General features: G+C 42.0%; 1 protein-coding gene and 1 long non-coding RNA gene across 2 annotated transcripts in view; both read left to right on the top strand.

The window, feature by feature from the left end:
* The window catches only part of LOC306913882, a 95,657-nt gene extending 70,319 nt beyond the window's left edge, over positions 1 to 25,338 (top strand). The window contains exon 3 of the long non-coding RNA XR_013788603.1: positions 25,090 to 25,338. This is a non-coding gene — a long non-coding RNA (uncharacterized lncRNA). The remainder of the gene's footprint in view (positions 1 to 25,089) is intronic.
* On the top strand, positions 21,469 to 23,049 carry LOC306913749 (lysine--tRNA ligase-like; the record flags this gene model as incomplete). The annotated part of the gene is made up of 1 exon (XM_079490562.1): positions 21,469 to 23,049. One exon carries the CDS (start codon positions 21,469 to 21,471, stop codon positions 23,047 to 23,049), a length of 1,581 nt encoding a protein of 526 aa, XP_079346688.1.
* Positions 25,339 to 26,057: the final 719 nt, after the last annotated feature.

The raw sequence follows: 26,057 nt of genomic DNA, 5'->3' as shown, positions 1-26,057 counted from the left end.
GGCTGAGAGGTCATTATTGACCTTCCCCACATGAGCAATAGTCAGCTTTTAGACGTCTAACTGGTCGACTAAGAAATGGGTTATAAATGGTCTAAAAATGAATGTTTTTTAGAAACGTCGTTTCAACGTCTAATCTAAGCATCGACCACTAAAACAAACTTTCATTTTTACATCATTTGTACCTTGGTGCATTCAAAACTACTCAACCAGAAAAGTAGAACAGAATAAGCAACAAAAAATAAACTCAAATCTTGAACTCCATATACAGCTTGTTTATGTACTCTGGATGAAACACAGACACATGCATAATATGTAGCCTACCGTATGTGCAGCACTGCAGCTGATGGCAAACGGAATAATAATAAAATATATATGGGAAGTGCACGGTTTTACAATGTACAAATTAACGAATGCAGCAAGTATGAACAGGTTCCTTTGTGTTCAAACTGGATTGGTTGGGGTGCACAGCTCCATGCTAAGAAGACAAAAGGAATTTGTGCTTCATTTGCTGCAGGTTACATTATATCACCCTTAAACTGTCCAGCGGACTGTGTGAATTACATGTTTCATTTTAAATTAGACTTGTAATTGGGTGACAGAAGGCTATAGGGTCAAGCTGCAAGCTCAACGGCACACTCCATGAATTCCATTCCGAGACTCACTTCAACGAAGTCTCACACTTACGGCTTGACATACAACATAATTACATTCACATTTAATTAACCACCTTTAGCCTACGCTCTCGCCCAGAGAGACATAAAAACCATCACAGAAGAAGCTGCAGTTCTTGGTAAATCGTCTGATAATTAGGAGTACAGGGGATACAGGTCATGTATCATGTATGTATGTGTCTTGGCAGCTTGTGATAATTTGGTTCTATATCAATATGATGTATTGATTGATTGATTGACTGACAGAGAAGGGCATGTAGAATTGCTATACAACTGGGATGACCTTCTCTGACATAGAAGGAGAAAGTCAATGAGCACAGAGGTAGTGAGTAGCCTGGCCCAGCCAGCGTGCTTTCTGGTCTAGAGGGGTGGGCGCGCATGGAGCAAGCGCTGGAGAATAAAACAGCGAAGAAAACTGACGTCACCATAATTTCGAGCGACGCGCCTCTGTACTGTAGTTCACTCCCTCTCCTAGACCAGGAAATGTGTGTCGTTCCCCCAGGCTTTCATTTTTTGAGCCGATGCGAACGAAAATAAAAGCCTGGTTACCGAGGCTAAGGTAGGGAGGTTCTGTTTTGAGTTGCGTTTCACGTTTTCCGGTGACCAGCCAAGCAAATCACATCTCTACTTATGCTGTGAGTGACCCTGTCACAGACCCCTGCTTCAGTGACTCTGGTACCTTACACACAGGTATTACCATAAACACCATGAACAATGACCTTCACAGAGTGTGGGCCTTAAAAGGAATAAAATACAACTCTAACTCAAATTCAATTTCATAAGCTGCCTTTTTTTGTCAACTAGGGTATAGGGATGCATTAATATTCATTATTCTTTTTAGGCGGATGCCATAATATCCAATTATTTATTTCTCATCCATATCAGTTATTGTTAAGCTTTTGTACAGTGTTTAGGTTTAACATCCCAATTGCAGGTAAATAATTGTCTTGCCATTTCAAATTTCCACTAGCTTATACATTTTACTGCAAAAACTGTAAATATGATGAATCGAAAACTACTGGCTGAATTTCCATGAAACATACAGAGCCAGGTGCATTCATGTTCCCTGGAGAATAGAGCCCCGACATCCTCCATCTGTACTTTTTATTTGCATTGTAATCCCCATAGGGGGATTTTAGATCGCCTCATATGATAATTGTGTTTGAAAAATAAACATGTCATCTCGGCCGTTTCACTCATATGGATATGAAAAATCAACTGACTGAGAAGAAAACGCTAATGTTACTGCTACTGAATTAGTTACATTTTCGCTAGAAACAGACTGTATCATATATGAGTGACTGACTGTCGCAAACGATACAGAGACAATAACGCAGGGACAGCTTGTTTATTTTTGGACCACAATGCTTATATGAAACGATTTTAAGATGACCCCATGTTATTCTCCATAGAGAAATTACTTCCGTCAACCAGGCAGAACCAGGGGATGAGCGCGTGACGTCAGGACTTCGGCGCTCTATGAACCCTGCTGATTTAGGTGACCACAGGGCCCTGTCTCTAGCACCACCCCTTAGACAAAAAGATAATTTGTAGCTTTTGTTATATGATGGCTTATTTTGTTTCATTTGTTATGAGCCCATTTTCAGGTCCAGGTTTCTCTATCATTGCTGCTGCTCCTGATCGAGCTACTAGCCTCGTTTGTTTTTGCTTTGCTTTGCTACATAACACATTGATGAAAGTCAAACTAGCTTGAGTGTTAACGGTTTTCACTTTTTTTTATCACGTGTACAGCATGCCACGGTTAAAATGGAATGAATACATGTCTTGCCAATGCACTAAAAACAGCGCTGTCCATGGTTCTGAAATAACAGTTGAATGCTGTTTTTACTGTGAAAAGACTGGATCAGGTGACAAGCTTTAAATATCCTATGGGGGAATCTGCAGTCCATGACACTTGGACAATATTTGTATGTATTTTTAGCTATACATAAAATTACTAAAGACTAAAACAATTCATACTAAAGACTAAAGAAGCTGCAAAGTAGGAAAGGTATAGGAACGCTCAGAGAGACGATGTAGATTGTAGACTAGAGGGCTCAGACAGTAAGAGAGCTACGAGGGAGACAGAAGCTGAGTAATACATCGTAGTTGAGAGAGACAGTAGGAAAGCTGTGAAGGAGACCTTGTAAGAGAAGAGCTGAGAGGGAGACAACGTAGGTAGGGGGTCAGACAGCTGAAAGGCAGAGTAGAGTAGAGTAGTAAAGTAGGAAAGCCAGTGTAGAGGGAGACAGTGGACGGAGACAGTGTAGGGGGTGAGTCAGTAAGGGAACTGATGGGGAGAGAGTTATGAATACGATATATACAGTAGACTAGACACCTCAGGTGGTATTTGACCCTGAGTCAGTAGGGGTACATGCTGTCAGAGATCACTGCGGGTATTGACATAAAGCTTGTCTTTTTTCCTCCTGAAATAGAAAAGACTGTTCAACACGATTCCTTATTGCGAAGCCTTAAGCTGATGATGGTTTTATAAGCCCTCTGCTCACAGTTCCTCATCAAGCTAATTAACGTACCAAACAAACGGACCGCTTTCCCCTGTCGCGCGTTCCAGAAAAGAGGTTTGTTTGTAAGTGTTATTGGATTAGCATGTGCCGTTTTGTTGCATCCCAGGGATTTGCATGTGTAAACACGCTGCCTGAGCAGAGTCTCTCCAGTCCACCATGCACCAGCATCTCTTACTACCTTGAATATATAGTACACTGCACTCCAGTAAGCGTAATCGATTAATCTATTGGCTAATTTGTAGGCTTGTGGAGTCCATGTGAAACTGTCACTCATGCTTATGGCCAATATGGATCGAGTGATGGATTACTGGTGCTGGACATGCAGTGATGCATGAAGAGCTGAGGTCTACTAATGGGGTCTGTCTTATAGGGCTGGCAACATTTTGGAATTTTAGTTGACGATTAAATGTCATACAGAAACATTGAGATGCATCATTAATGCATGAAAATGTGTTCCTTTTGTCAGGCTTTGTAAACAAACATTGCACAGGGCAGATATGACAACTGAAACGTACAAAGAAATGACTGACAATGGCTGGTAGTAACAACACAATATGGCCAAAACAGGCCATAATAAATGTGTATACCGCTCCTTTCAAAAATTTGAACGAGTCATCTTTCCATGTCTGTCTCCATTTTGACATCTTTCCCTCTGGTCTCTCATCTCTCTTCCTCTGTCCTCTTTCCCTCCATTCCTCCCTTCTCCACATGTACCCCACCTCCCCAATGTCTCTGTGCTCAGTCCCTGCGCAGCACACAGGTATCTGCTTGTCTTTTCCTCTTCTAACTCTCTATCTCTTCCTCTCCCACCTCCCATCCTGACGAACGAGCAGTCCCATGAGCTGGCGTATGGATTTATTTCCGCAGAGCCTCTGAATAATACATGGCGATAAATAGGCCAGTTGGGGTTTTTTTGGCAGGAAGGGGGGGGGGGGGGTGGTCTTGTATGGTAGGGCAGCACAGATAATCTCACGCCGGGAGACAAACTAATTCGGCTGACAGATGAGCAGCATCCCTGACTGACACACTCATTCAAAACTTGCTGCTTAAACCACTTAAACCTATATGCTGTCCATTGACTGCTGTCCCCCTAGGGGTCTATCCATGGTTATTGCGTTCCCATCATCAGATATGATCGTGCCACTACAAAGAGAAATGATTTGGAAAACACCATGCTATTAGATTTGCCTGGGGGGGATAGAGAAGGGTGCATTTTGACAGTGACATTAACTACAGCTCCAGTGCTTTGTCTGAAAGGCAGGCATAATTTAAAGGAACACTTTGTGTATACACATACACAATACAGTACAGCCAGATAATTACTGAAAATGTGTCACATCCCCTGTGAAGCGCTGTTAAGCGGTCACTCTCTCTGACGTGTGTAACACGCACTCACTAACTGCCAAAAAAAGAACAAAATGACAAAGATGCAATATTACTGAAAAGCCATGCATGCCACTGTAAATCCAAACAAGGCGTGTTTGTAAAGCTTGTCATTGTCACTCAAAGACAAAGTAATCCTTGACACGCACGCACGCACGCACGCACGCACGCACGCACGCACGCACGCACGCACGCACGCACGCACGCACGCACGCACGCACGCAGCACACACACACACACACACACACACACACACACACACACACACACACACACACACACACACACACACACACACACACACACACACATTGTTTGTTGTGCCTTCATCACTACAGTACATGCATCTTTGCATCTCCAAAAACGTATTAACGTGTGCTGTGGATGGAAAATCTGTATATTGTAACCTATCTTTGGTTGAAGTAATACTTTATTAATAATATTTACAGTGCACGTCTCAAAACCAAAGTTACAAAGTGCTTCTCGACAACAGCCAATTTAGATGAACTGCAATTCATCGTTATGTGTTGTTTGCTAACAACTTACCCGCTGTAGCTAGTGATGTCTTTCCATCCTCTAGTGTCTGTCTTCCCCCGATGGTAACCATGCAGTCCAGGACACAAAACAATACAATAATAATTTAGGACCCCCTCGAAAGTGAGACGCTATACTGTACATCCCAAGCGGGCTTTCCTTTCAATTGATTCTGCCAAACAATCATTAATAAGATTAGAGTCCAACTTATTGTGGTTCCAACATCTCCTCTGCTCCTGTCCTTTATCTCATTCTCTCTCTCTCTCTCGCTCTCTCTCTCTCTCTCTCTCTCTCCCCTCTGTGGGTCGGAGGAGAGCGTATCACAGCGCTGTTTGCCTCCTCTCAGCCCCACATCGCATGCTGTCTCTCTGAACACCAGTGCGCTTTGCATGCAGCGCTAGATGTTGAATCTATCTCCTCTCAACCCCTTATCTCTTTTCCCTCTCTTCCTCACTGTCACCTCGCTCTCTCTCGCTCTCTCTACTAGTAGGTGTGTGATGCTTCCCAGATTAGTGTGTTCCCATGTGCACATGCACGCACTCTGCCTCGTTCTGCCTCTGCCTCTCCAGGTCTAGTCTTCGTCTCTATAGTATTTATCTCTAATTCTCCAGTCTAGTCTATGTCTCTCTCTCTCTCTCTCTCTCTCTCTGGCTATGTGCTGTGGTCTTTGGTGTGCGTTCTAATGTGATCACACCCTCACATGTACCCCCCCCCCCCCCTCTCTCTCTCTCTCTCTCTCACACACCTCATTCTCTCTCTCTCTCTCTCTCTCTCTCTCTCTCTCTCTCTCTCTCTCTCTCTCTCTCTCTCTCTCTCTCTCTCTCACACACCTCATTCTCTCTCTCTCTCTTCCAGGATGCCATGACCTTCTTGCACATACCGGTATAGGCACACAGGCAGCCTCTTTCCGTCTTCACACCCTCTGTTTTTAGCCTATTACTGTATGTTGTCTGTCTCCATCATCTTCCACTCCCTTCCACAATATGGTGAGCACCCCATTCCCAAACTGCTACACCCCCTTCATTGTCTCCACCAGGCCGAAGGCATGGGGAGAGAGTATGTTTTGCACTCCGTCCGTCCGTCCGTGTGTTTTGCACTCCGTCCGTCCGTCCGTGTGTCCGTGTGTCCGTGTGTCCGTCCGTCCGTGTGTCCGTGTGTCCGTCCGTCTGTGAACAGCTAATCTCCGGCACCGTTAACCTGGTCGATGTCAAATTTTGCACACACACTCCCTGGATGCCAACGATGAACCTCTGCCCCAGAATTTCCAGAACGGCCTGTTATAGCGCCACCAGGAGGCCGCTTTGTGCAAAACAAGTTTTTGGACGGTACACCTACAGATTTTGTCCAAACATCACGCAAATTGGTACACAGTCTCTCTAGAGCCATTCAACGAAACGGGTCTTTCAGATTTCTCAGACTCCATCCAGATTGGCTAAGATTGGCTTTCAAAGTTTGCAGGAGTGCTCAGTTTCAAACAAAATGCTGCAAATCATGGACACATCGTGTGATTTCCGTGAAATTGTGCACGCACATTCCCACTAGGTCGAGGAAGAAATGCCACGTGAACATTTTCAACTCAGCCTCATGGTGGCGCTATAACTCGCCGAAAAGTGTTTTTACCTCTAACTGCACGGATCTGTGGATAACTTTGTATGCCAACTCCCTAGAGGCCAAGGAAAAACCTTTGCCTGGAATTTTTCACATCTGCTCTTTATAGCGCCACCAGGAGGCCGACATATGTAAAACACATTTTCTAATATTACACCTTCAGATTTTATCCAAATTTCACGCAAATCGGTACACATGCTCTCCATAGTCATGTGATCAAGACGCGTTTGTTTGATTTCTCATAATCCACCTTCATTGACTACGATTGGCTTCTAAACCTTTCAGGAGTAGCCCGCTTTGTACCCGTTTTGTACAAATTGCCACAATTACTCAACGCAGCATCCGATTGCGGTGAAACTGTGCATGCATATTCCCACTAGGCTGAGGAAGAAATGCCACTTGACAGTTTTCAAATCAGCCTCATGGTGGCGCTACAACAGGCCAAGCCGCGTCACACACACACACACACACACACACACACACACACACACACACACACACACACACACACACACACACACACAAAACATCCTCCTGGTGGAGACCTGTGCCCAGAAGGGCACTTTTTCTAGTCTGTACTTGTTTTTCTCGCTCATCTCACTCATCATCAACTTGAGTCTATAAACTGTATATTGATGTTAGTCTGTATATATAGACAGACAGACAGACAGTAGAGTTAGATGTTGTTTATTATTATTATTGATGCATTGAAGAGTATGATTCAATTTTCATGGTTTATATTGTTTATAATTGTTTTAAAATGTTCTAGTATATAAAAAGGAAAGTAACGTGGGGGAAAGTAATCGCAATAAATCATAATATCGAATTGCAGAATCGCATTAACATCTACAGTAGTCCGCCAGCATTTACTAACCGTTTGACCGCTACCATTATTCAATCCCTCCGCCGCGTCCTGCCAGGGTTTTATCGCACGTGACACTTACTTTGAAGATAAAATATCGCAAATATCCGTAATCGCATTTTACTATGAAACCATTCCGTGTGTGTTGACGAAGCTGGTGCTTGTTCTCTCGGTCGGTGGTGGAAAAAGTGGACCGCGAGTATCACAGCGCCTGCTACAGGCCGTTGAAAACGCTTGTCTGGGACAAAGCGACCCCTGCAATGTCGCTTCTGGAGATAAAGCCGTCTGAAAACAGAGCAGGCAATGTAAGTGGATGCGCGCGCATCTTCAAAATGGCCGCGGCCATTGGCTCAGAAGCATAACAGAGCTAACGAACGGTAGCTTTTAATACGATCGTATTAAAACATGCATTAAATAATACATCGCTGTTAAAACGGCTTTTCCGGGTGTGGCACCGTACGCTATTCTACGTGTCTATGTTCCTGTCAGGCCTCGTGCTAATAACTTTGATAATTCACGCCAGCATTTCCCCCTGTGACGATGCATGATCACTTCCTGTTTACCGTCCTGGCTGCTAAAATATGATGGAAGGGAATGACATCGTCGGCTCTGGGCCATGGACTAAACCTTGTTTTGACCAGAAATGCCATCTGGGACAAGGAATAGGAGATACAGGCGTTTGAAAGAAATAGATAGAATGGGTGTGTATGCGCACGGTAGATCAAGATGGCGCGATCCAGTGTTATTGACAACACCAGCTAGCAACCCAAAGCTGTGAGTAGCATTACGACTTGATCAATCAAAAGCACTATAAAAGACCAATTGCCGTACATCTACGCCGTAGATGTTGTGGTAGTTGTTGTGGAATACTCTCCTCACACTCTGATACAGCAGGACATGGAGAGGCTAACCATAGTTGTTACAGCTCAGTAGAGTTTCATTTCCCTTACCAAGTGAGGAATATAGTCTACTTACACACGATAGTCAAAGCAAAGAGATGCAAAGTGTCAGATTTCATGATGGCTACATGTCAATTTGCCATTTTGGATATTTTTGATGAATAATGATTGCATTTTTAACTATTTTCGAGTGGTTTATTGGGTCTTTCCACATCTCATACCAAACGTGTTGTAGCCTACAACTATAATACAAATAAAGTCAATTTATGTCAATAAACAGTCTAGAAAACAAAGCCAAGTATCAAGTAGTGTAAGTCAACCCATGTGAGCTGCAACTGGCCGCGGCCCTCATCAAGTCACCTTTCGCGCAATGTGGCCCTTGCCCCAAAATGAGTTTGACACCCCTGATCTACGGCATTGGTGTTAAGCGTATCACATTTATTAATTGACGTAGATCAACGCCAATGGCGTTTTATGTGTTAAGAATCGCACTATAAATCGAATTGGCACCCTAGGTTTTCGAGATCGTATCGATTGATTTGTGTCTATTGCACTTGATGTATTACCTCATGTTGCTCTGGAATACGAGTGTCTGCTAAATGCCTAAATTGTATATTCATTAATGATCGACTATTCATTCATATTCATAGTTTTAGTAACTCATATAGTCATATCAAAATGAATGGTGGATATAATTCATTCATTGTTGATAGACCGTATTGATGTATAATAACTGAAAACCTTTCAGTTATTATGGGGAGGGGGGGGGGGGGGGGGGGGGACTGAGGATTGACTTAAGGGTTATAGATTGTCTTTGCTCTGCTTGCTGCAAAGTTTACACTGCCACTGACTATAGGTGTTCTGTCCTACATACTGCAGCCAAAAAAGTTTTGGAAATATGCCCTTGAGAATTACCTCATAGGCCACAAAAACAAGAGCGCACACACACACGCACGCACGCACGCGTGACCAGAAAGCTGACCGGAAAGCTGATTCTCATCCTGTGTGTGTGTGTGCGCGTGTGCGTGGCTGCTGTGCGTGTGTGTGGAAGAAAAGAGAAAGACACTTCACTGCTCTCACACACACACACACACACACACACACACACACACACACACACACACACACACACACACACACACACACACACACACACACACACACACACACACACACACACACACACACAAAGTCTGCAATTCTAAATGTATACAGTAAAAGTACAAAAGTATTGGTATCAAAATGTACTTAAAGTAACACAAGTAGAACCTTCTAGAAAAATATTTTAAAAATAGATCTGCAAGCTCACAATGCGTCGTATGACATGAGTACATTTATTTTGAAATTTCACTGGAGGATAGTCCCTTGAGTTGCAGCAACTCGTTTTCAAGGAGAAGAATGAGCTCAGTTCGGGACTCTCCCCAGGTTGGCAGATGGAGAGTATAGCACCCAGGAGAGTAGCGCCCAGGATTAGGCTTAGGCAATTGGCACCGTGTGAAAAATGGGTTACCAAAATTGAGGGATTAAAAACTAATAATAATAATTGGCAGGGGCGGATTTACCATTGGGCTAGGGTGGGCAAAAAAACAAAACAAAAAAATACGTTATTGTATATTTGTATTATGGTTAAAACATTGAGAGCTTCTGCTCTGCTGTGTGCACTGTTGCGGTGCCTGCTGTGTTGTGGGGTATATGTGGAAAGCCTTATCCAGTCTAAAGCCCACCATGCACAGCGACTAGTGTCTGTCTGTCTGTCTTTTGGGGGGCTGGGTACCCCAAAATGAAACCAAAATACCCCTATTTTTCGAGGGGGCCATTACATTTTGTCTAGCCCGGGGGCCCCTATACTACTGTAAATCCATCCCTGATAATCGGTACGACATAAATGCCATTTGATTTCGACTCAATCTATTGCCCTCCTCCGTGTACTAATCGCCGCTCAATCATGTGATAGCGGTGAGTTTAAATGGCCTCGAGTCCCGACTCCCAGCTATCCTCATCAGTGTTGCTTCATTTGCTTCCTTTCATTCAATCTCAGGGAAAACCAATACGCAGCATGGGTACTTCACCTCCCCAGGCGAAAATGGAAGAAAGTCTCAGGCTTTGAATATCATTTTAGAAACAGACCGAGGCGATGAAGTCGATAGAGTGGAGAGGCTACAGTATGATGGGGAGATATTAGGATGACTGAACTCAATTCATACTTCGTTGCGCAACGGTGTCTCCCACCGAGAATAGTCGACCTGCTATTCCCTGTTGTTTTCAGCATGCGACGCCGTCACGCGACGGAGCATACATTAGGTCTAACTTATTAACAGGAAAAAATACTTGCACTATAGCAGGGGTCTTCAACAGGGGGTCCGGGACCCCTAGGGGGTCCTCAGAGTTACTACAGGGCGTCGACCAAAGCTTTGTGTGATAGGAACATTTTTATTATTTTTGTTATTAATCACTTGAACACTAGGATCCCTGTTCTGAGGTGGACCATTTGCCGAAAATAGCAGATCTGCAAGCTCACTACGCATCACCTGTAGATTGGCTTAGAGGTCTGGTGTAGAGGGGGAAAAGAGCATGTAGCCTACAGAACCAACAAAGTTTACATTTAAGTATAATGTTTTAAGAGGTTAAATGTCTGAAAATACAACATTAACAAAAAACATTAATTTACGCAACACTGATGACTGTTTTCAAAATGGCCCTTGGCCTTAAAAGCATTGAGGACCCCTGCACTATAAAGTAATGACTGCCTGAGACTGTGCACTTCATGCATCACTATGTATCAATCACACTTTCCTGTTGGGTATGGAGAAGTTACAATTTTTAAATGTATGTGTAGAAATCATTTGCAAAAGAGGCCCCTGATCAAGTTCGGGCAAATCCCTGTAAATTAATTTGTTCCAGATAACATGGGATTAATCCCCTATATGTCGTGGCGGTGTTCAGGCAGTTCCTCTCTCTGGACCTCTGCCCCAAATACTGTGTCTTCTTTTTTTCTATTCTATTTTCTGACATCAAGGGGTTTATTTGTCACTACTACTTATGTCAGATTGTTGAGGGGCGCTAGGCCCTCCTATATATATATATATATATTAGGGCCGGGACTTTAACGCGTTAATTGAGATTAATTAACTACAGAAAAATTAACGCGTTAAAAAAATTAACGCATTTTAATCGCACTATTTTTTTCACCGCGGAACGTTGTCACTGGACAGTTTTCAGATGGACCGGCGCACCACCCAGTTCACCGAGTGAAGTGTCCGTTGTTACAGGGAGTGGAAACCACCCCCCTTTAGAGTGGTATGCCCCAGCAGCATTGGGGGAACAATAACACCACCAGACAGTTCACCAGACCGGGGGAAGCCACTGAGATCACTTTGCTTGTCCCCGTGGATTGGAAATAGGATTTAAAAGGCTATCCGATGATAGCGTGGATTACAGCACAGTTGTGTGCAATTATTCAATAAAGAATTCGCATATCACCGAAGACCGCACCTCGTCAAGCCTCCAGTATCGGCTCGATGCGAAACATGTTGCACCGAGCCTAGCCTGGAAGCTAACGTCAACAACAGTAGCTCTGGTCCTTAGCGTAGTTAGGACTCAGGAGGAGTTCTATGGTACTTAATTTGATCCTTTCCCCTCACACCCACGGAAGTGCAGGCTGTGCAGCCCCTCGTTTTTAGCACAAAAAAATATGTGAAAGCCTACTTTCCTCCTTCTAACACTATGGATCAGAGCTAACGTTATTCCAACTACCAGTAGCAATTCAAGGACCCGACCAGATGACATGGTTTCTAACTAAACGGTTATGGCCAAATAAAATGTAAAATCTGTTAATGGCTGTTACTGTATGTCCACGGAAGAAACACAGAGGTGCTTTGTTATGGTCATGTCACTTTGCTGCACCAAGCCCCCCCCCCCAACCCTGTGGAATGCATTCCCCAAACACTCAGAGACATGCCCCCACCATCCAAACCTTCAATATTGCTTTCCCCAGCTATTTCATCTATTTAATTCCTTAGTGTTTTTCCTCTAATAAAGTTGTTTTTGATTTATCATGTCCCCCTTGTAAAGCATTTTTGTGTACTCAGAAAAGCTTTATATAAATTATTAAATTTGAGATATTATAATTTATTACCCCTATTATTACTACAAAAACAATGTTTTATTGCTTAAACTTATGTATTCACTATTCATTGATTCACTAGTATACCAAAATCCATTTGAAAAAATAGCTTTCTCACTGTTCTCGGGTCAAATAATGATATGCGATTAAAATGCGATTAATCGAGATTAATTAACTACAAAGCCTCTGATTAATTAGATTAAAATTTTTAATCGAGTCCCAGCTCTAATATATATATATATATATATATATATATATATATATATATAACATTTAATGTTTGTTTTTAGTTCAATGTTTGTTTTAAAAACGCCATTGACATTGAAGGTAAAATTTACGTCATATTGTCTCTTTATTGTTAATGGCATTTAATGTTTATGGCACCGTTTGTTTTATATCACATAATCAACATGAGTTAGACTTTATTATATTAGCGCCCCTCACTTCACAGTTCACATGGGTGTGATTTTTATAAATACACTTGGGATCAGTGGGGCTCTAATACAGAAATATATATAATTGGGGGTGTCATCAGCACGATGAAAATCATGTGTTTTCTGTCACTAATAACAGAAATAACTAGAAATGCACTCTGTCGAGGTGCCAACTTGCGCCTTGCAAAAGATGAGCTTAAAATTTATTACATTTAATATTCGAGAAACAATCACAGGGCTAAGGGGAGAGTGGTGTCAAGCCTGTACCGAACGTCATTGTGGGAAAGGCAGGGCACTGGAGCGAACACAAAGAGAGGATTCTGCAGTTTTGCATGTACAATTTCTGCTTCAAGCATTTGTATTATTCCTTAAGATGTTTATGTAATAACAATTATACTTTTTCCTCGCAGGCATAATATTGTAGCAAAAGACATTCAGTGTATTCTGTATGCACCTCTATATGGTGTTTTACACTAGTGGTGGTGGAGGGTCTTCCATCCATGGAGGAAAATGTACACCTGAATTCACAGGAAATGATGCATGTCAGATGTGGAATAGAAAATAAGAAGGAAAAAGAGAAGCGCGCCCGAATCCCCCAAACTAAAAGGATTAACACTTCAAAGTCAAGTAGAACGTATAAATGCTATTCTTTGAATTCACTCTGAAGCTCTTGTATGTCTCAGAGAGAGAGAGAGAGAGAGAGAGAGAGAGAGGAGAGAGAGAGAGGGGAAATTTGACATGATAGTTCAGTAAATAAAAGCATGAAATTTGGCACAGATGACCTTCATATTGATAGTCAACCTCGGGCCACGCAGAATTCCTCCATTTTTCAAGATGGCCACCAGTTTACAATTGGACCTATACGTTTGCTGGAGCTGTAAATCTTTGATTTCACCATCATTTTGATATAAGAGAATATATCCTGCGCAGCATTGTGTTTTAATCCACAGAAAGCCAAATTCTCTCCACACAAAGCTTGCAAAACAAAAGCCAATTTATCTCCACACAAAGCTTGCAAAACAAAAGCCAATTTCTCTCCACACAAAGCTTCCAAAACAAATGGCATTGTTTTGAGAAAATGAAAACAAAAATATTCAATGTCAAATGTGAATATTCTTTTATTTTGACTAAAGGTGAAATACCTGCCTGGGGAAATACGTGAACACCAAGGTTTGTGATTTAATCTCTATTCCTGTTGAAACAATGAAGCAGAACAGTGGGTTGATTAATTTAGATTTGTATTTTGATACACTTTTGATATTGTCTTTGTTGGTGGTAAGTGGGAACCTCACATGTCCAAAACTGTTACTTTTCAGGATTCAAATTAAAAAAATAGAAAAATCAACAAAAATTATGCTACTTTCCATACTTTTGTGTGATGCTGTAGTTAGTGTAGTATGATCAAGTAGGGCGTTAATTTACAAAAAAAAGAAAAACCTGGAGATAGGAGGTTTCTTTCCGACAGCAACGATTATGCTAATTGCAATACAGGCCCCTCGAGTCGAGTCTCATTAACAGCAAATTAAATAGACTTCATGGTGTGTCAGGAAGGACTGGGAGTCCGACACCCTGTGGCTTACCCTGGCTTTTGCACATGACTTCTACCTTTTAGGATTCCAGCTTGACTCTGGTCCACATGCAGTGTCTTAGAATTACAACAACAATTTAAAAAATGACAAGTAAAATGCTTGTATTCAAACTTTTACCTGAGTAAAAATTGTCATCAAAATATATCGAATGTATATAAGTACAATACCACTCTTTGTTACATCTTCTGTTACCATTTTCCTATCCTGACATTGCACAATTGCTGACCACTCTCTGTATGTGAGTGATGGAGATCCACTTTCAAAGTGTTGGAAGAGAACCCAGTAATTAACAACCTTGGGGAGATGCTTCATGATTAGGTAACAGCATGCTAATTTGCATTGCGTATATAATCGCAGTGTATCTTTTTGATTAATTATTTTATGGGCAATCAGTACGGAAAATTTAATTGCATTGATTAAGTGATTTTATTTAACTCACAGTAAGGTTGAAATCTCTTTTTTGCAAGTAGAAATATATCCGGGTGTTACAGGGTTAAGGTGAAACAACAAGTTCAATCAATTTTGATAACTTAGAAAACAAGGTTGAGACAACTACAATACTGTAGTTGTGTGAACTTTATAAACTTGAATGGTTGAAATGATGTCAATTGTTTTGCAGTGTATGATAGAGACAATCTGATAGACATTCTGATAGAGACATTCTGATAGAGACATTCTGATAGAGAGTTATGATAGAGACATTCTGATAGAGACAATCTGATAGAGACATTCTGATAGAGACATTCTGATAGACATTCTGATAGAGACAATCTGATAGAGACATTCTGATAAAGACATTCTGATAGAGACATTCTGATAGAGACATTCTGATAGAGACAATCTGATAGAGACATTCTGATAGAGACAATCTGATAGAGACATTCTGATAGAGACAATCTGATAGAGACAATCTGATAGAGACATTCTGATAAAGACATTCTGATAGAGACAATCTGATAGACATTCTGATAGAGACAATCTGATAGAGACATTCTGATAGAGACAATCTGATAGAGACATTATGATAGAGACATTCTGATAGACTTTCTGATAGAGACAATCTGATAGAGACATTCTGATAGAGACATTCTGATAGAGACAATCTGATAGAGACATTCTGATAGAGACATTCTGATAGAGACATTCTGATAGAGACATTCTGATAGAGTTATGATAGAGACATTCTGAATGAGAGTTATGATAGAGACATTCTGATAGAGACATTCTGATAGAGACTTTGTGATAGAGACATTCTGATAGAGACAATCTGATAGAGACAATCTGATAGAGACATTCTGATAGAGATAATCTGATAGAGACAATCTGATAGAGAGTTATGATAGAGACATTCTGATAGAGACATTCTGATTGTCTCTATCAATCTGATAGAGAGTTATGATAGAGACATTCTGATAGACATTCTGATAGAGACTTTCTGATAGACATTCTGATAGAGACAATCTGATAGAGACATTCTGATAGAGACAATCTGATAGAGACATTCTGATAGAGACAATCTGATAAACATTCTGATAGAGACAATCTGATAGAGACATTCTGATAAAGACATTCTGATAGAGACATTCTGATAGAGACAATCTGATAGACATTCTGATAGAGACAATCTGATAGAGACATTCTGATAGAGACAATCTGATAGAGAGTTATGATAGAGACATTCTGATAGAGACATTCTGATAGAGAGTTATGATAGAGACATTCTAATAGAGACATTCTGATAGATAGTTATGATAGAGACATTCTAATAGAGACATTCTGATAGAGAGTTATGATAGAGACATTCTGATGGAGACATTCTGATGGAGAGTTATGATAGAGACATTCTGATAGAGACATTCTGATAGAGAGTTATGATTGTGTACTGTACTCTGATGGTGTGGACGTATAATCGTATATACTGTATACTCATATGTTTTACAATTTATAACATGAAAGGAGTTCAATCTGTGTCTGTTTCTACATCAAGGAATGCCAAAAAGTGTTGGTGAATTCAGCATTCCAACTGAATGTGTGAAAGAGCAGAAATCAGTTTTGCATGAATAGTTTCAGTAGTTGGATGTGAAGAGTCTACTCTACTGCATCAGGTGCCACATGCATTCTGGATGAGTTGGTGTCGTGTCGAATGACACCAGCAATGCCCAGCTGGGTTTGTCATCAACACACCATTACTGTCTGGGACACTCACACTCATGACACACACACACGCACGCACGCACGCACGCACGCACGCACGCACACACAGCCTTGTATGGGAACTACACCACTTGCAAATGGAAAAACCTACAGTAGGAGGTGGTGCGGAGGCGCATAATGGCAGTTGGGCCGGGCTCCCCTCACTCAGGAGCTGTACAAGACTATGTGGTCATTGTGGTACGTCGTTAAGGACAGTCACCATCGAGAACCCAACGGCCAAAAATACAGGAAAAACAGCGCCCTCTTTTCGTGAGTCCAGAGTCTGTCTCGAGAGACTACCAAACCTGTCCATCCCTATGACCATCCCGTTTCTATTAAAGGCTGCCCTCCCCCGAAGGCCAATTGCGTTGCTACTGACGATCAACAAAGCCAGGTGCACCGCAGTGGATTCAAACTCCTAGGCTCTGCAGTGGTGGGCAGGTACTTTACCCCTGTGTTACCCGAGGGCCGAGTGCCATATCATGTAGATATATTAGATTTTTTTCCCCCTCTCTTTGCGCTCCCCCTCTCTGCCCCTTCCCCTTTCTTCTAATGATGGAGCTTACAGGAAAACTAATTTCACCCACTGATTCTCCCCTGTAATCCTGTGACGTGATTCTGATCTAAATGACTGTGGAAGTTGGTTCATTATTGGGGGACAGATAGCAGGATAATCAGTCACAAAGATGGCTCAACTTGTTTCCATAGGAACAGTCACTAATAGAAACACAATAAATAGAAATTGAGGTCTAAAGTGCACAAACATGGACCATGTTGCTTGTGCTAGTGCCGATATGTAAGAAAGAAACTCTTCCTCGGGTGACAGATTGTCAATAGGACGTGATCATACTGTCAGCAGGAATAGACTGCCAACAACTACATTGAAAGGGGTGTTATAAAGTAGTGTTGTAGTGCAGAAACCTGTCATTACAAAATAATAATAAAAAAATGCACATTTGAATGTTTAGTGTTGTAAAATGTAAAAACCACAGGATTTGGTCTATAGAGATGTGGGAAAAAGTGGTAAGGTGTTGGGTCATTCTTCGCTGTATTCTGAACGAATGGGCGAGTCCATGACATATTCCAAGAGAAGGCTTAGGCCTGAATCCTTTCATTTGTTATCTCTAAGATGGGTGCACTGTGCACACACAATATCCATGCTTATGTGACCGGTGGCCAAAAGAGTTACATTAAACTTGTATACCATTAGCTGAATTACTACTCCATGAGCAACACAAAAATCATATATTTATGAGTGCACTGTTTTAAAGTGTGGTTTGCAATAATTATTGTGAAACCCAAAGAAAGTTGTTCTCTGCCTAAGACTACGCCACTTTATTTTCTTCTGGAGATAAAGGAACTCCGTTCAACACTCTAAACTTTACACACACAGGACATTCAGGTTCGTGTTTTACCCAGGTAAGAGCAATGTAAATTGAAACACCAGGAAAGGACTGAGACAGAAAAGTATTTTAAGGGTGTACAAAAAGGTATACATTTTGTCTAAATACAGCGGGCACTCGAATTGGCCAAATATAAAATACAAACTTTAATTGAAAAATACTAGAAGCCATACTTCCTAAAATCCTACAAATAAACCCTATTTAAACTAAACTAAACTAAATCCTAAAATGAAATCACTTAACGAAAATAACAAAAGCAAATCAATAACTTCTTTATAATGGTCTTATATCAAATGTGCAATATGCAATTAAGGGGAATAAACTCAGAGGTACTGGGATTAAAGTGCTGAGATGTGCAGGGGGGGATGGTACTTCTCTTCTCACTTCAACAACAGCCACTGCGAACACACAAGTAGGTATAGGCCAGTTGAGTTCATCTGTTCTGACACGGTCTCATTTAACAACGGATCTGGTAGACAGGATTACATTGGCAAGTACTGCGGATAGTTACTTACAGACAACCCAGTTGTAAACCTGGGCCCTTTTGGATATGGCGTGCAGTAATCGCTCCATACCCGGTCTGGTATGGCTCCGTCTCGTTCCAACGGGCCCCGGTCAAGTTCATTGGCTCCACTTGACAATCAGCGTGTGTAACCGTCCCTTTCCGCTGCCTCTGCACCTCAGCTCTGGCCCCCTGTTCACCGACTATTCAGCACCCATTTTCACTGGCAGCCAAATCCAGCCTGAATCAGATCTGAGCCACATCCAGATTGGAATCTGATTTGTTTAAAGGTATATTCAGTGATTTCACTTAATTCAAATATCACTTATTTTTTCTTATTTTTTGGATAATCCTCCCTACTATAAAGTGTGCTGACCATATAAGGAGTTCCTCCCTGTCCCCAGTGAGCCCCTGGGGTCAAAAAACCCTAGTTTCGGTTTGGGCTTTGGGTGGCAAAGCCTTCATCCAATCAGGATGAGAGGGGCCTTCTTCCAATCATGATCGAGTGGGGCGGGCATTGGTGCACGTGCTGTTGGTCTGTTGTACTTCCCCCACTGTAGAGCGTGTGCATGTGCACATCTTGTTACCGGGTGGACCGTTTTTTCCCCCAAATCATCCAAATCACTGAATGCTCCTTTAAATGAGTCTTGTGACATTTTAGACTCATTTAAACCAATCGAATTTCAATCTCGATGTGGCACAGATCTGATTCAGGCTAGATTTGTCTGCCAGTGTAAATGGGGCCTTAGTCACTCACTACTGAGCTCTGCTTCCCCACACAAACTTCCTCTCCGACATCTCTCTCGTTACCTGTCCATTCAAACGTCCATAAGCTTGCCCCCAAAGTCATCAGGGCAGCCGGTGCGCATCAGTCGATTTGAGGGATGTTCAAGAGCACAATTTGCACACATTTCCATAATCCGACAGTCATATGAATAATATAATATATTTGTCAAAGTTAAATAAGGACAATTATATACAAGAAACAACAAAAAAAGAAAAGAAAAAGGACATCCTACTGACACTTACTTGCACACAGCCACGTGCAATACAGTATGCCATTAGAGGCATAGCAATACACATGCATTGTACACACGTGTAAACATTAGTTTACACGTGTGAAGTGAGGGCCGCTCTTATCATCGTACATCATCATCTATGCCTATTTGCAAACTATGACGTAAAATGATCCATTCATTGTCAATGGGAATTTAATGTTTGTTTAAGACGATGTTTGTGGGCGGTAACCAAAAGCTGGACTTAGGAGCGGCTAGTACCCCTAAAAAAACCTATTATTGAATTAAGGTGACTTGATTGACTTGATGTCCTGTCAGCTCAAACAAAAAAGGAAATAGGCCTACTTTGTTTTCAATAGTTTTGCACCCAAACGTCAGTATAGCACCCACAACATTCCAAGTGTGTTTGACTTATATGTAATGCCAGCACCACTATTTTTAGCAATGGAATTATGTTTAGGTTGTAGATCTTGTTAAAAGGATCGTGACATATTTATTTTTTCTTTTATTTTCCTGAGCTCAATTGCACCCCAAAAAACAGAACTTTAACATTCAGTAGATTTTCTGTGGTCTGAGGTTTTCTGGCTAAAACAAGTGCTCTGATTTTACTGGGTAAGAGCCCATATATGACATAGGAATTTGCCAGAAGATGTCAGTCACTGTTGAGGCCTGTTTGCCTGTTTTCATTGCAGCTCAAAAAGCTTCAGAACACACAGAGAAAACGCCAGACCACAGAAAATCCACTGACTGTTCAAAGTTCAGGTTGTGTGGGTGTAATTTCATAAAACCTAAAAGAAAAAGAAAAATCACACCCGTGTGAAGTGAGGGGTGCTCTTATCATCTTACAACATCACTTACAACATAATGTTTGTTTAAGCAACGGGTGCTAATGTTTGTTTAAGTCCTCAAAACAAACATTAGATTTCTCTTTATTGTCTATGGTGTTTTCTTAAACAAACATCATTGAAAAACAAACATTAAAGCCATATATAGGAGGGGCTAGCGCCCCTCAAAAATCACATCGTACATCATCATGCATCATCTCATACTGGCCAATCAGAATGACTGTTGTCTGTGATTGGTTAGCTGATTTTCTCGTTTACATATGACGTACATTTTCCCTTCAATGTCAATGACATTTAATGTTTAATGTTTAATTTACGTCATATTTAGCAGAATTCCAAATCCATTTCTCCGTTCATGGTCAATGGCAAAACTTGAGACGGGCAGGAACAATCTTTTTTGACATTTGACCGGAATTCTCTTACCATGGTCAATGGCAAAGCTGTTTATACAAGGGGCTAGCGCCCCTTAAAAAATCACACCCGTGTGAACTGAGTGGTGTAAGGTTTTATATAGCATGATCAGCTGTGGTCTGACGTAATGTCTGACGTAATGAAATCACACCCGGATGTGATTTCACAACTGGCTTTTTTTGTGCAGAAAAAATTAGCATGGTTGCTACGGTCATCCAGTTCACCCGGGTGTGATTTAATTACGTCAGAAATTATTTTGTACATAGCAACCATGCTCATTTTTTCTGCACACAAAAGCCAGTTGTAGGAGTGGTTTACACCACTCAAAAATAATAATCTTGACATCAGTGCAGTGTTATAAGCATCCAGCCGAGCGATATTTACTGCACTCTTCTTTTGTGTTATCGGCGGCAAGACATCATTTTGGGTTGAGTACAAAGCTATTTTTCAGTCGTAATCGCAGCAACAAGATGGCCCATTATGACCTTCGGGTGGATGAGGAGACTCTGGAGCCCAATCAATACTTCAAGATACGTACCCAGGCCGTCCAAGCTCTGAAGGGCATGGGTGAGGACCCTTACCCGCATAAATATCACGTGGATATGTCACTCACAGAATTCATTGAGAAATACAGCCATCTTCAGTCCGAAGACCATCGAACGGATGTCATTCTTAGTGTCTCGGGTCGCATCCATGCCAAGAGGGCAGCTGGTGCTAAATTGCTATTTTATGACTTGCGAGGGGAAGGCGTCAAGTTGCAGGTCATGGCGAGCTCAAAGTTCTACACGTCTGCGATGGAATTCGAGGCCATCAACAACAAACTGCGACGAGGCGATATCGTCGGCGTCCGTGGTAATCCAGGGAAGACGAAGAAAGGAGAGCTGAGCATCATTCCAATAGAGATGACTCTACTTTCACCCTGTTTGCATATGTTGCCACATCTTCACAGTGGGCTAAAAGTCAAGGAGACCAGATTCCGTCAGCGCTACCTGGATCTGATTCTTAACGACTACGTGAGGCAGAACTTTGTAACGCGTTGTAGGATCATCGCCTACCTACGCAGCTTCCTGGACCAGCAGGGATTTTTGGAGGTCGAGACGCCAATGATGAGCCAAATTCCCGGTGGAGCAGTGGCTCGTCCTTTTGTTACTCATCACAATGAGCTGGATCTGAAGCTCTACATGAGGATTGCGCCCGAGCTCTACCACAAGATGCTTGTGGTCGGCGGTTTAGACAGAGTGTACGAGATTGGTCGTCAATTCAGAAATGAGGGTATTGATCTCACTCATAATCCAGAGTTCACCACTTGTGAATTCTACATGGCCTATGCAGATTACAATGACTTGATGAAAATCACAGAGGACCTTCTGTCGGGGATGGTGAAGCACATCACTGGTGGGTACAAGATAACGTATCATCCCGATGGTCCAACAGGAAAGGCTTGTGTGATTGACTTCAGTCCACCATTCAGAAGAGTGAGCATGACACATGACCTCGCAAAGATAATGGATGTTACGTTCCCTCCTCCTGAAACCTATGACAGTGATGAAACTCGTAAGTTCTTTGATGAGTTGTGTGCCCAAAAGGGAGTGGAATGTCCTCCCCCCAGAACCACGGCCCGCCTCCTTGACAAGTTGCTGGGAGAATTCCTTGAAGTCACATGCATCAACCCCACCTTTATCTGTGACCATCCTCAAATCATGAGCCCTCTTGCAAAAGGACACAGAAGGGATAAAGGCCTGACTGAGCGTTTTGAGCTCTTTGTGATGAAGAAGGAGCTCTGCAATGCCTACACAGAGTTGAATGATCCTATCAGGCAGAGAGAGCTCTTTGAGCAGCAGGCCAAGGCCAAAGCTGAGGGTGATGATGAGGCTATGTTCATTGATGAAACCTTTTGCACAGCTCTAGAATATGGCCTGCCACCAACTTCTGGTTGGGGTATGGGCATTGATCGTCTCACCATGTTCCTCACAGACTCTAACAACATCAAGGAGGTGCTGCTCTTTCCAATCATGAAGCCTGACGACAACAAGGGAGCAGCACCCGTATAGAGGACACCTCTGTCTAAAATGGCAGGACCTCTGAGCTCAGACCTCTGCATGAGTTGTCAGAGTTAAGGTGTGCAAAAGCGACCGAAGGACACACTTACTATGAAAACCTGCATCTCCCGTCCGTTAGTTAGTCACCAATGTCTCCATATATGCATGGTATCGCATCTCGTGACATCTTGTGACATCTTGTGACATCATGGATTAGATCTCCGTATATGGATCTGACCTTGTCACATGTCGTGACATCATGTGAAATCATGAAGACCCTTAGATTTCCATAGACCTATATGGTATGTCAGTCTGACATCATCAAACCATCTATACTCGAGACACGCTATATATGGCAATGAACCCTGGATATGGCCATTAACCCTGGCCATACCTCATTTTCATTAAGGTCTGGCCCTACCTGGGCCCTAACGGGGGTGGCCCAAGGCCCAGCCTGGCCTTACAAAGTAGCACATATTTTAAGTCCTACCCGGCCCGAAAATGTGAATTAAAAATCAGACCTGTGTGAAGTGAGGGGCGCTCTTATTATTATTATACATCATCATACATCATCTCATGAACAACTGAATTTATGTGATTGGTTTGCCGATATCGTCTACATATGACGTACATTTTCCCTTCATTGTCAATGGCATTTAATGTTTGTGTTGCCACAAATGTACGTCATATTTGACGGACATATGACCTAATTTCTCCTTTCATTGTCAATGGCAAATATGAGACGTGTGGGGACAAAAGCATATAGGCGTATAGGCCTATAGGAGGGGCTAGCGCCCCTCATAGAAAGTATATGGGCATATACGTGATGCCCTAATATAATCCCTGTTATGCCCATATATGCAGATCCCTGATGTCAAAGCTGCTATAAGCAATATCATTTGTCAAAATGTTAATGACTTTTTTGGTCTTCTACCCATAGAGCACCGAAGTGCTGACGTCACTGTCAGTAGAGGGCGCCAGTCCACAGGTTCGTGTACTTTTTATTTGCATTGAAATCCCCATAGGGAGATTTTAGATCTCTTCATATAAGAACTGTTTGAAAAATAAACCGATCATCCCGGCCTTTTCACTCATATGGATATGAAGCATCGACTGAAGGTGGAAATGTACAAATATACCCAAAGAGTAACACAATAAGCGTTAGAAACGAGTCAAACAACCCAGAGACTACATTTCAGGGTAGGCGGTGGTTGCAGCTGCCCGTCGCACAACAGAAACTGACATGTTAATTAAGTTTAAAAAAAAAAAAATTGTATTGATATTTAATGTTTCGTGGTTAGTACGAGTCGAGTCTCCACCAGCTGAGCTTACGTCAACGAGGAATCTCAGGAATGCAATGTGTTGACAGCTGGGCATATTAGCTCAGCGACATTGCTTTCATATGTAGTTTCAAGGCTTTTGCGGCCAAAGTAATTCCATTTTCTCCAGAAACTGGCTGTATCAAATATGAATGGACATCATTAACGACGCACAGCCACCCCCCTGACAGAAAGGCCGGGATGATCGGTTTATTTTTCAAACACAGTTCTTATATGAAGCGACCTAAAATCGCCCTATGGTGATTTCAAATCAAATAAAAAAATACATGAACCTGTGTACTGGCGCCTTCTACTGAAAGTGACATCAGACTTCGGTGCTCTATTGATTGATATTAAATATAGTATAATTACAACTTTTTTGACAAAGAATCCGATTGGCTTAGAACATTAGTTTTATGCCAATCTACGACAAATTGAAACACCTGTGTTGGTCCACAACATGGCAGGTGTAGGATGTGACGGCTCCCCGCAGGCCTTTAATCTACTGGGTGTGTGTGTGTGTGTGTGTGTGTGTGTGTGTGTGTGTGTGTGTGTGTGTGTGTGTGTGTGTGTGTGTGTGTGTGTGTGTGTGTGTGTGTGTGTGTGTGTGTCTGTGTGTGTGTGTGTGTGTGTGTGTGTGTGTGTGTGTGTGTGTCTGTGTGTCTGTGTGTCTGTGTCTGTGTGTCTGTGTGTCTGTGTGTCTGTGTGTCTGTGTCTGTGTCTCTGTAACCAGTCCATTGCAGTGCTGGATTGGAGGGTGGAGCCAGAGGCAATCAGCAGAAGGGGAGACACCTGGACACTATTTAAGCGACCTGCTCTCATAATGCTCTAACTCTTCATTCCTCCGCAGCGGCTGCAGAGGAGAACGCTTGTTTTTGTTTTGGTTATCATACTTTGGGCAGCATGTTTCCTGGAAACTTTGATTTAATTGCTTAATTCTTCATTTTTCTTTACCATTATGTAAATAAAACACTTAGTTTTGAATTGACCTCCGGTGTGGTTTCCCCTTTTTTGTTGTGGCTCTGGAGCCAGGCCACAAGGACTACATTTGAAACTTGTGAATTAAAACAAAAATCACACCTGTGTGAAGTGAGGGCCACTCTTATCATCGTACATCATCATGACATAAAATTGACAATTTGACACAATGCCTATTTGCTCAGACACTATGACGCAAAATTAGGAATAGGAATTTAATGTGTCTACAAAAATAGACACTAAGCCGATTTGCTCAGACACTATATGGGCTCCATTTTCGTCACCGCTAAACCCCTTATCCCTAAACTTCTTTGCCTTTTTTTACTATTTGAAAAACATTTTTGAATAGTTCAACTAGCCACTCTACATTGACACGTTGTGAGCTTGTAGACTGGCCATTTTACTATTCAAAAATGTTTTGCAAAATAGTAAAATAGTTTAGCAGTGATGACAATGGAGCCCTAAACGTAAAATTGTCCATTCATTCTTCAATGGGAATGTAATCTTTGTATAGGAAAACATAGGTGATTTGCACGTCCACATTGATGTAAATTATCCATTCATTGTCAATGGGAATTTAATGCTTGTGTAAGAGGAGAATCTACACTAATTGCTGAATATAGGAGGGGCTAGCGCCCTTCAAAAATATCCACCTCTTTTTGATCTACCATGATGAGATTGGGTATTGAGGTGATCAATCGAGTTATTAACCATCACTGTTTG

Source organism: Electrona antarctica (assembly GCF_951216825.1).
Source record: "Electrona antarctica genome assembly, chromosome: 21".
In the NCBI taxonomy this organism is placed as follows: domain Eukaryota; kingdom Metazoa; phylum Chordata; class Actinopteri; order Myctophiformes; family Myctophidae; genus Electrona; species Electrona antarctica.
The sequence above is the reverse complement of the archived record's forward strand: the minus strand, read 5'-3'. Positions and strand labels throughout refer to the sequence as shown.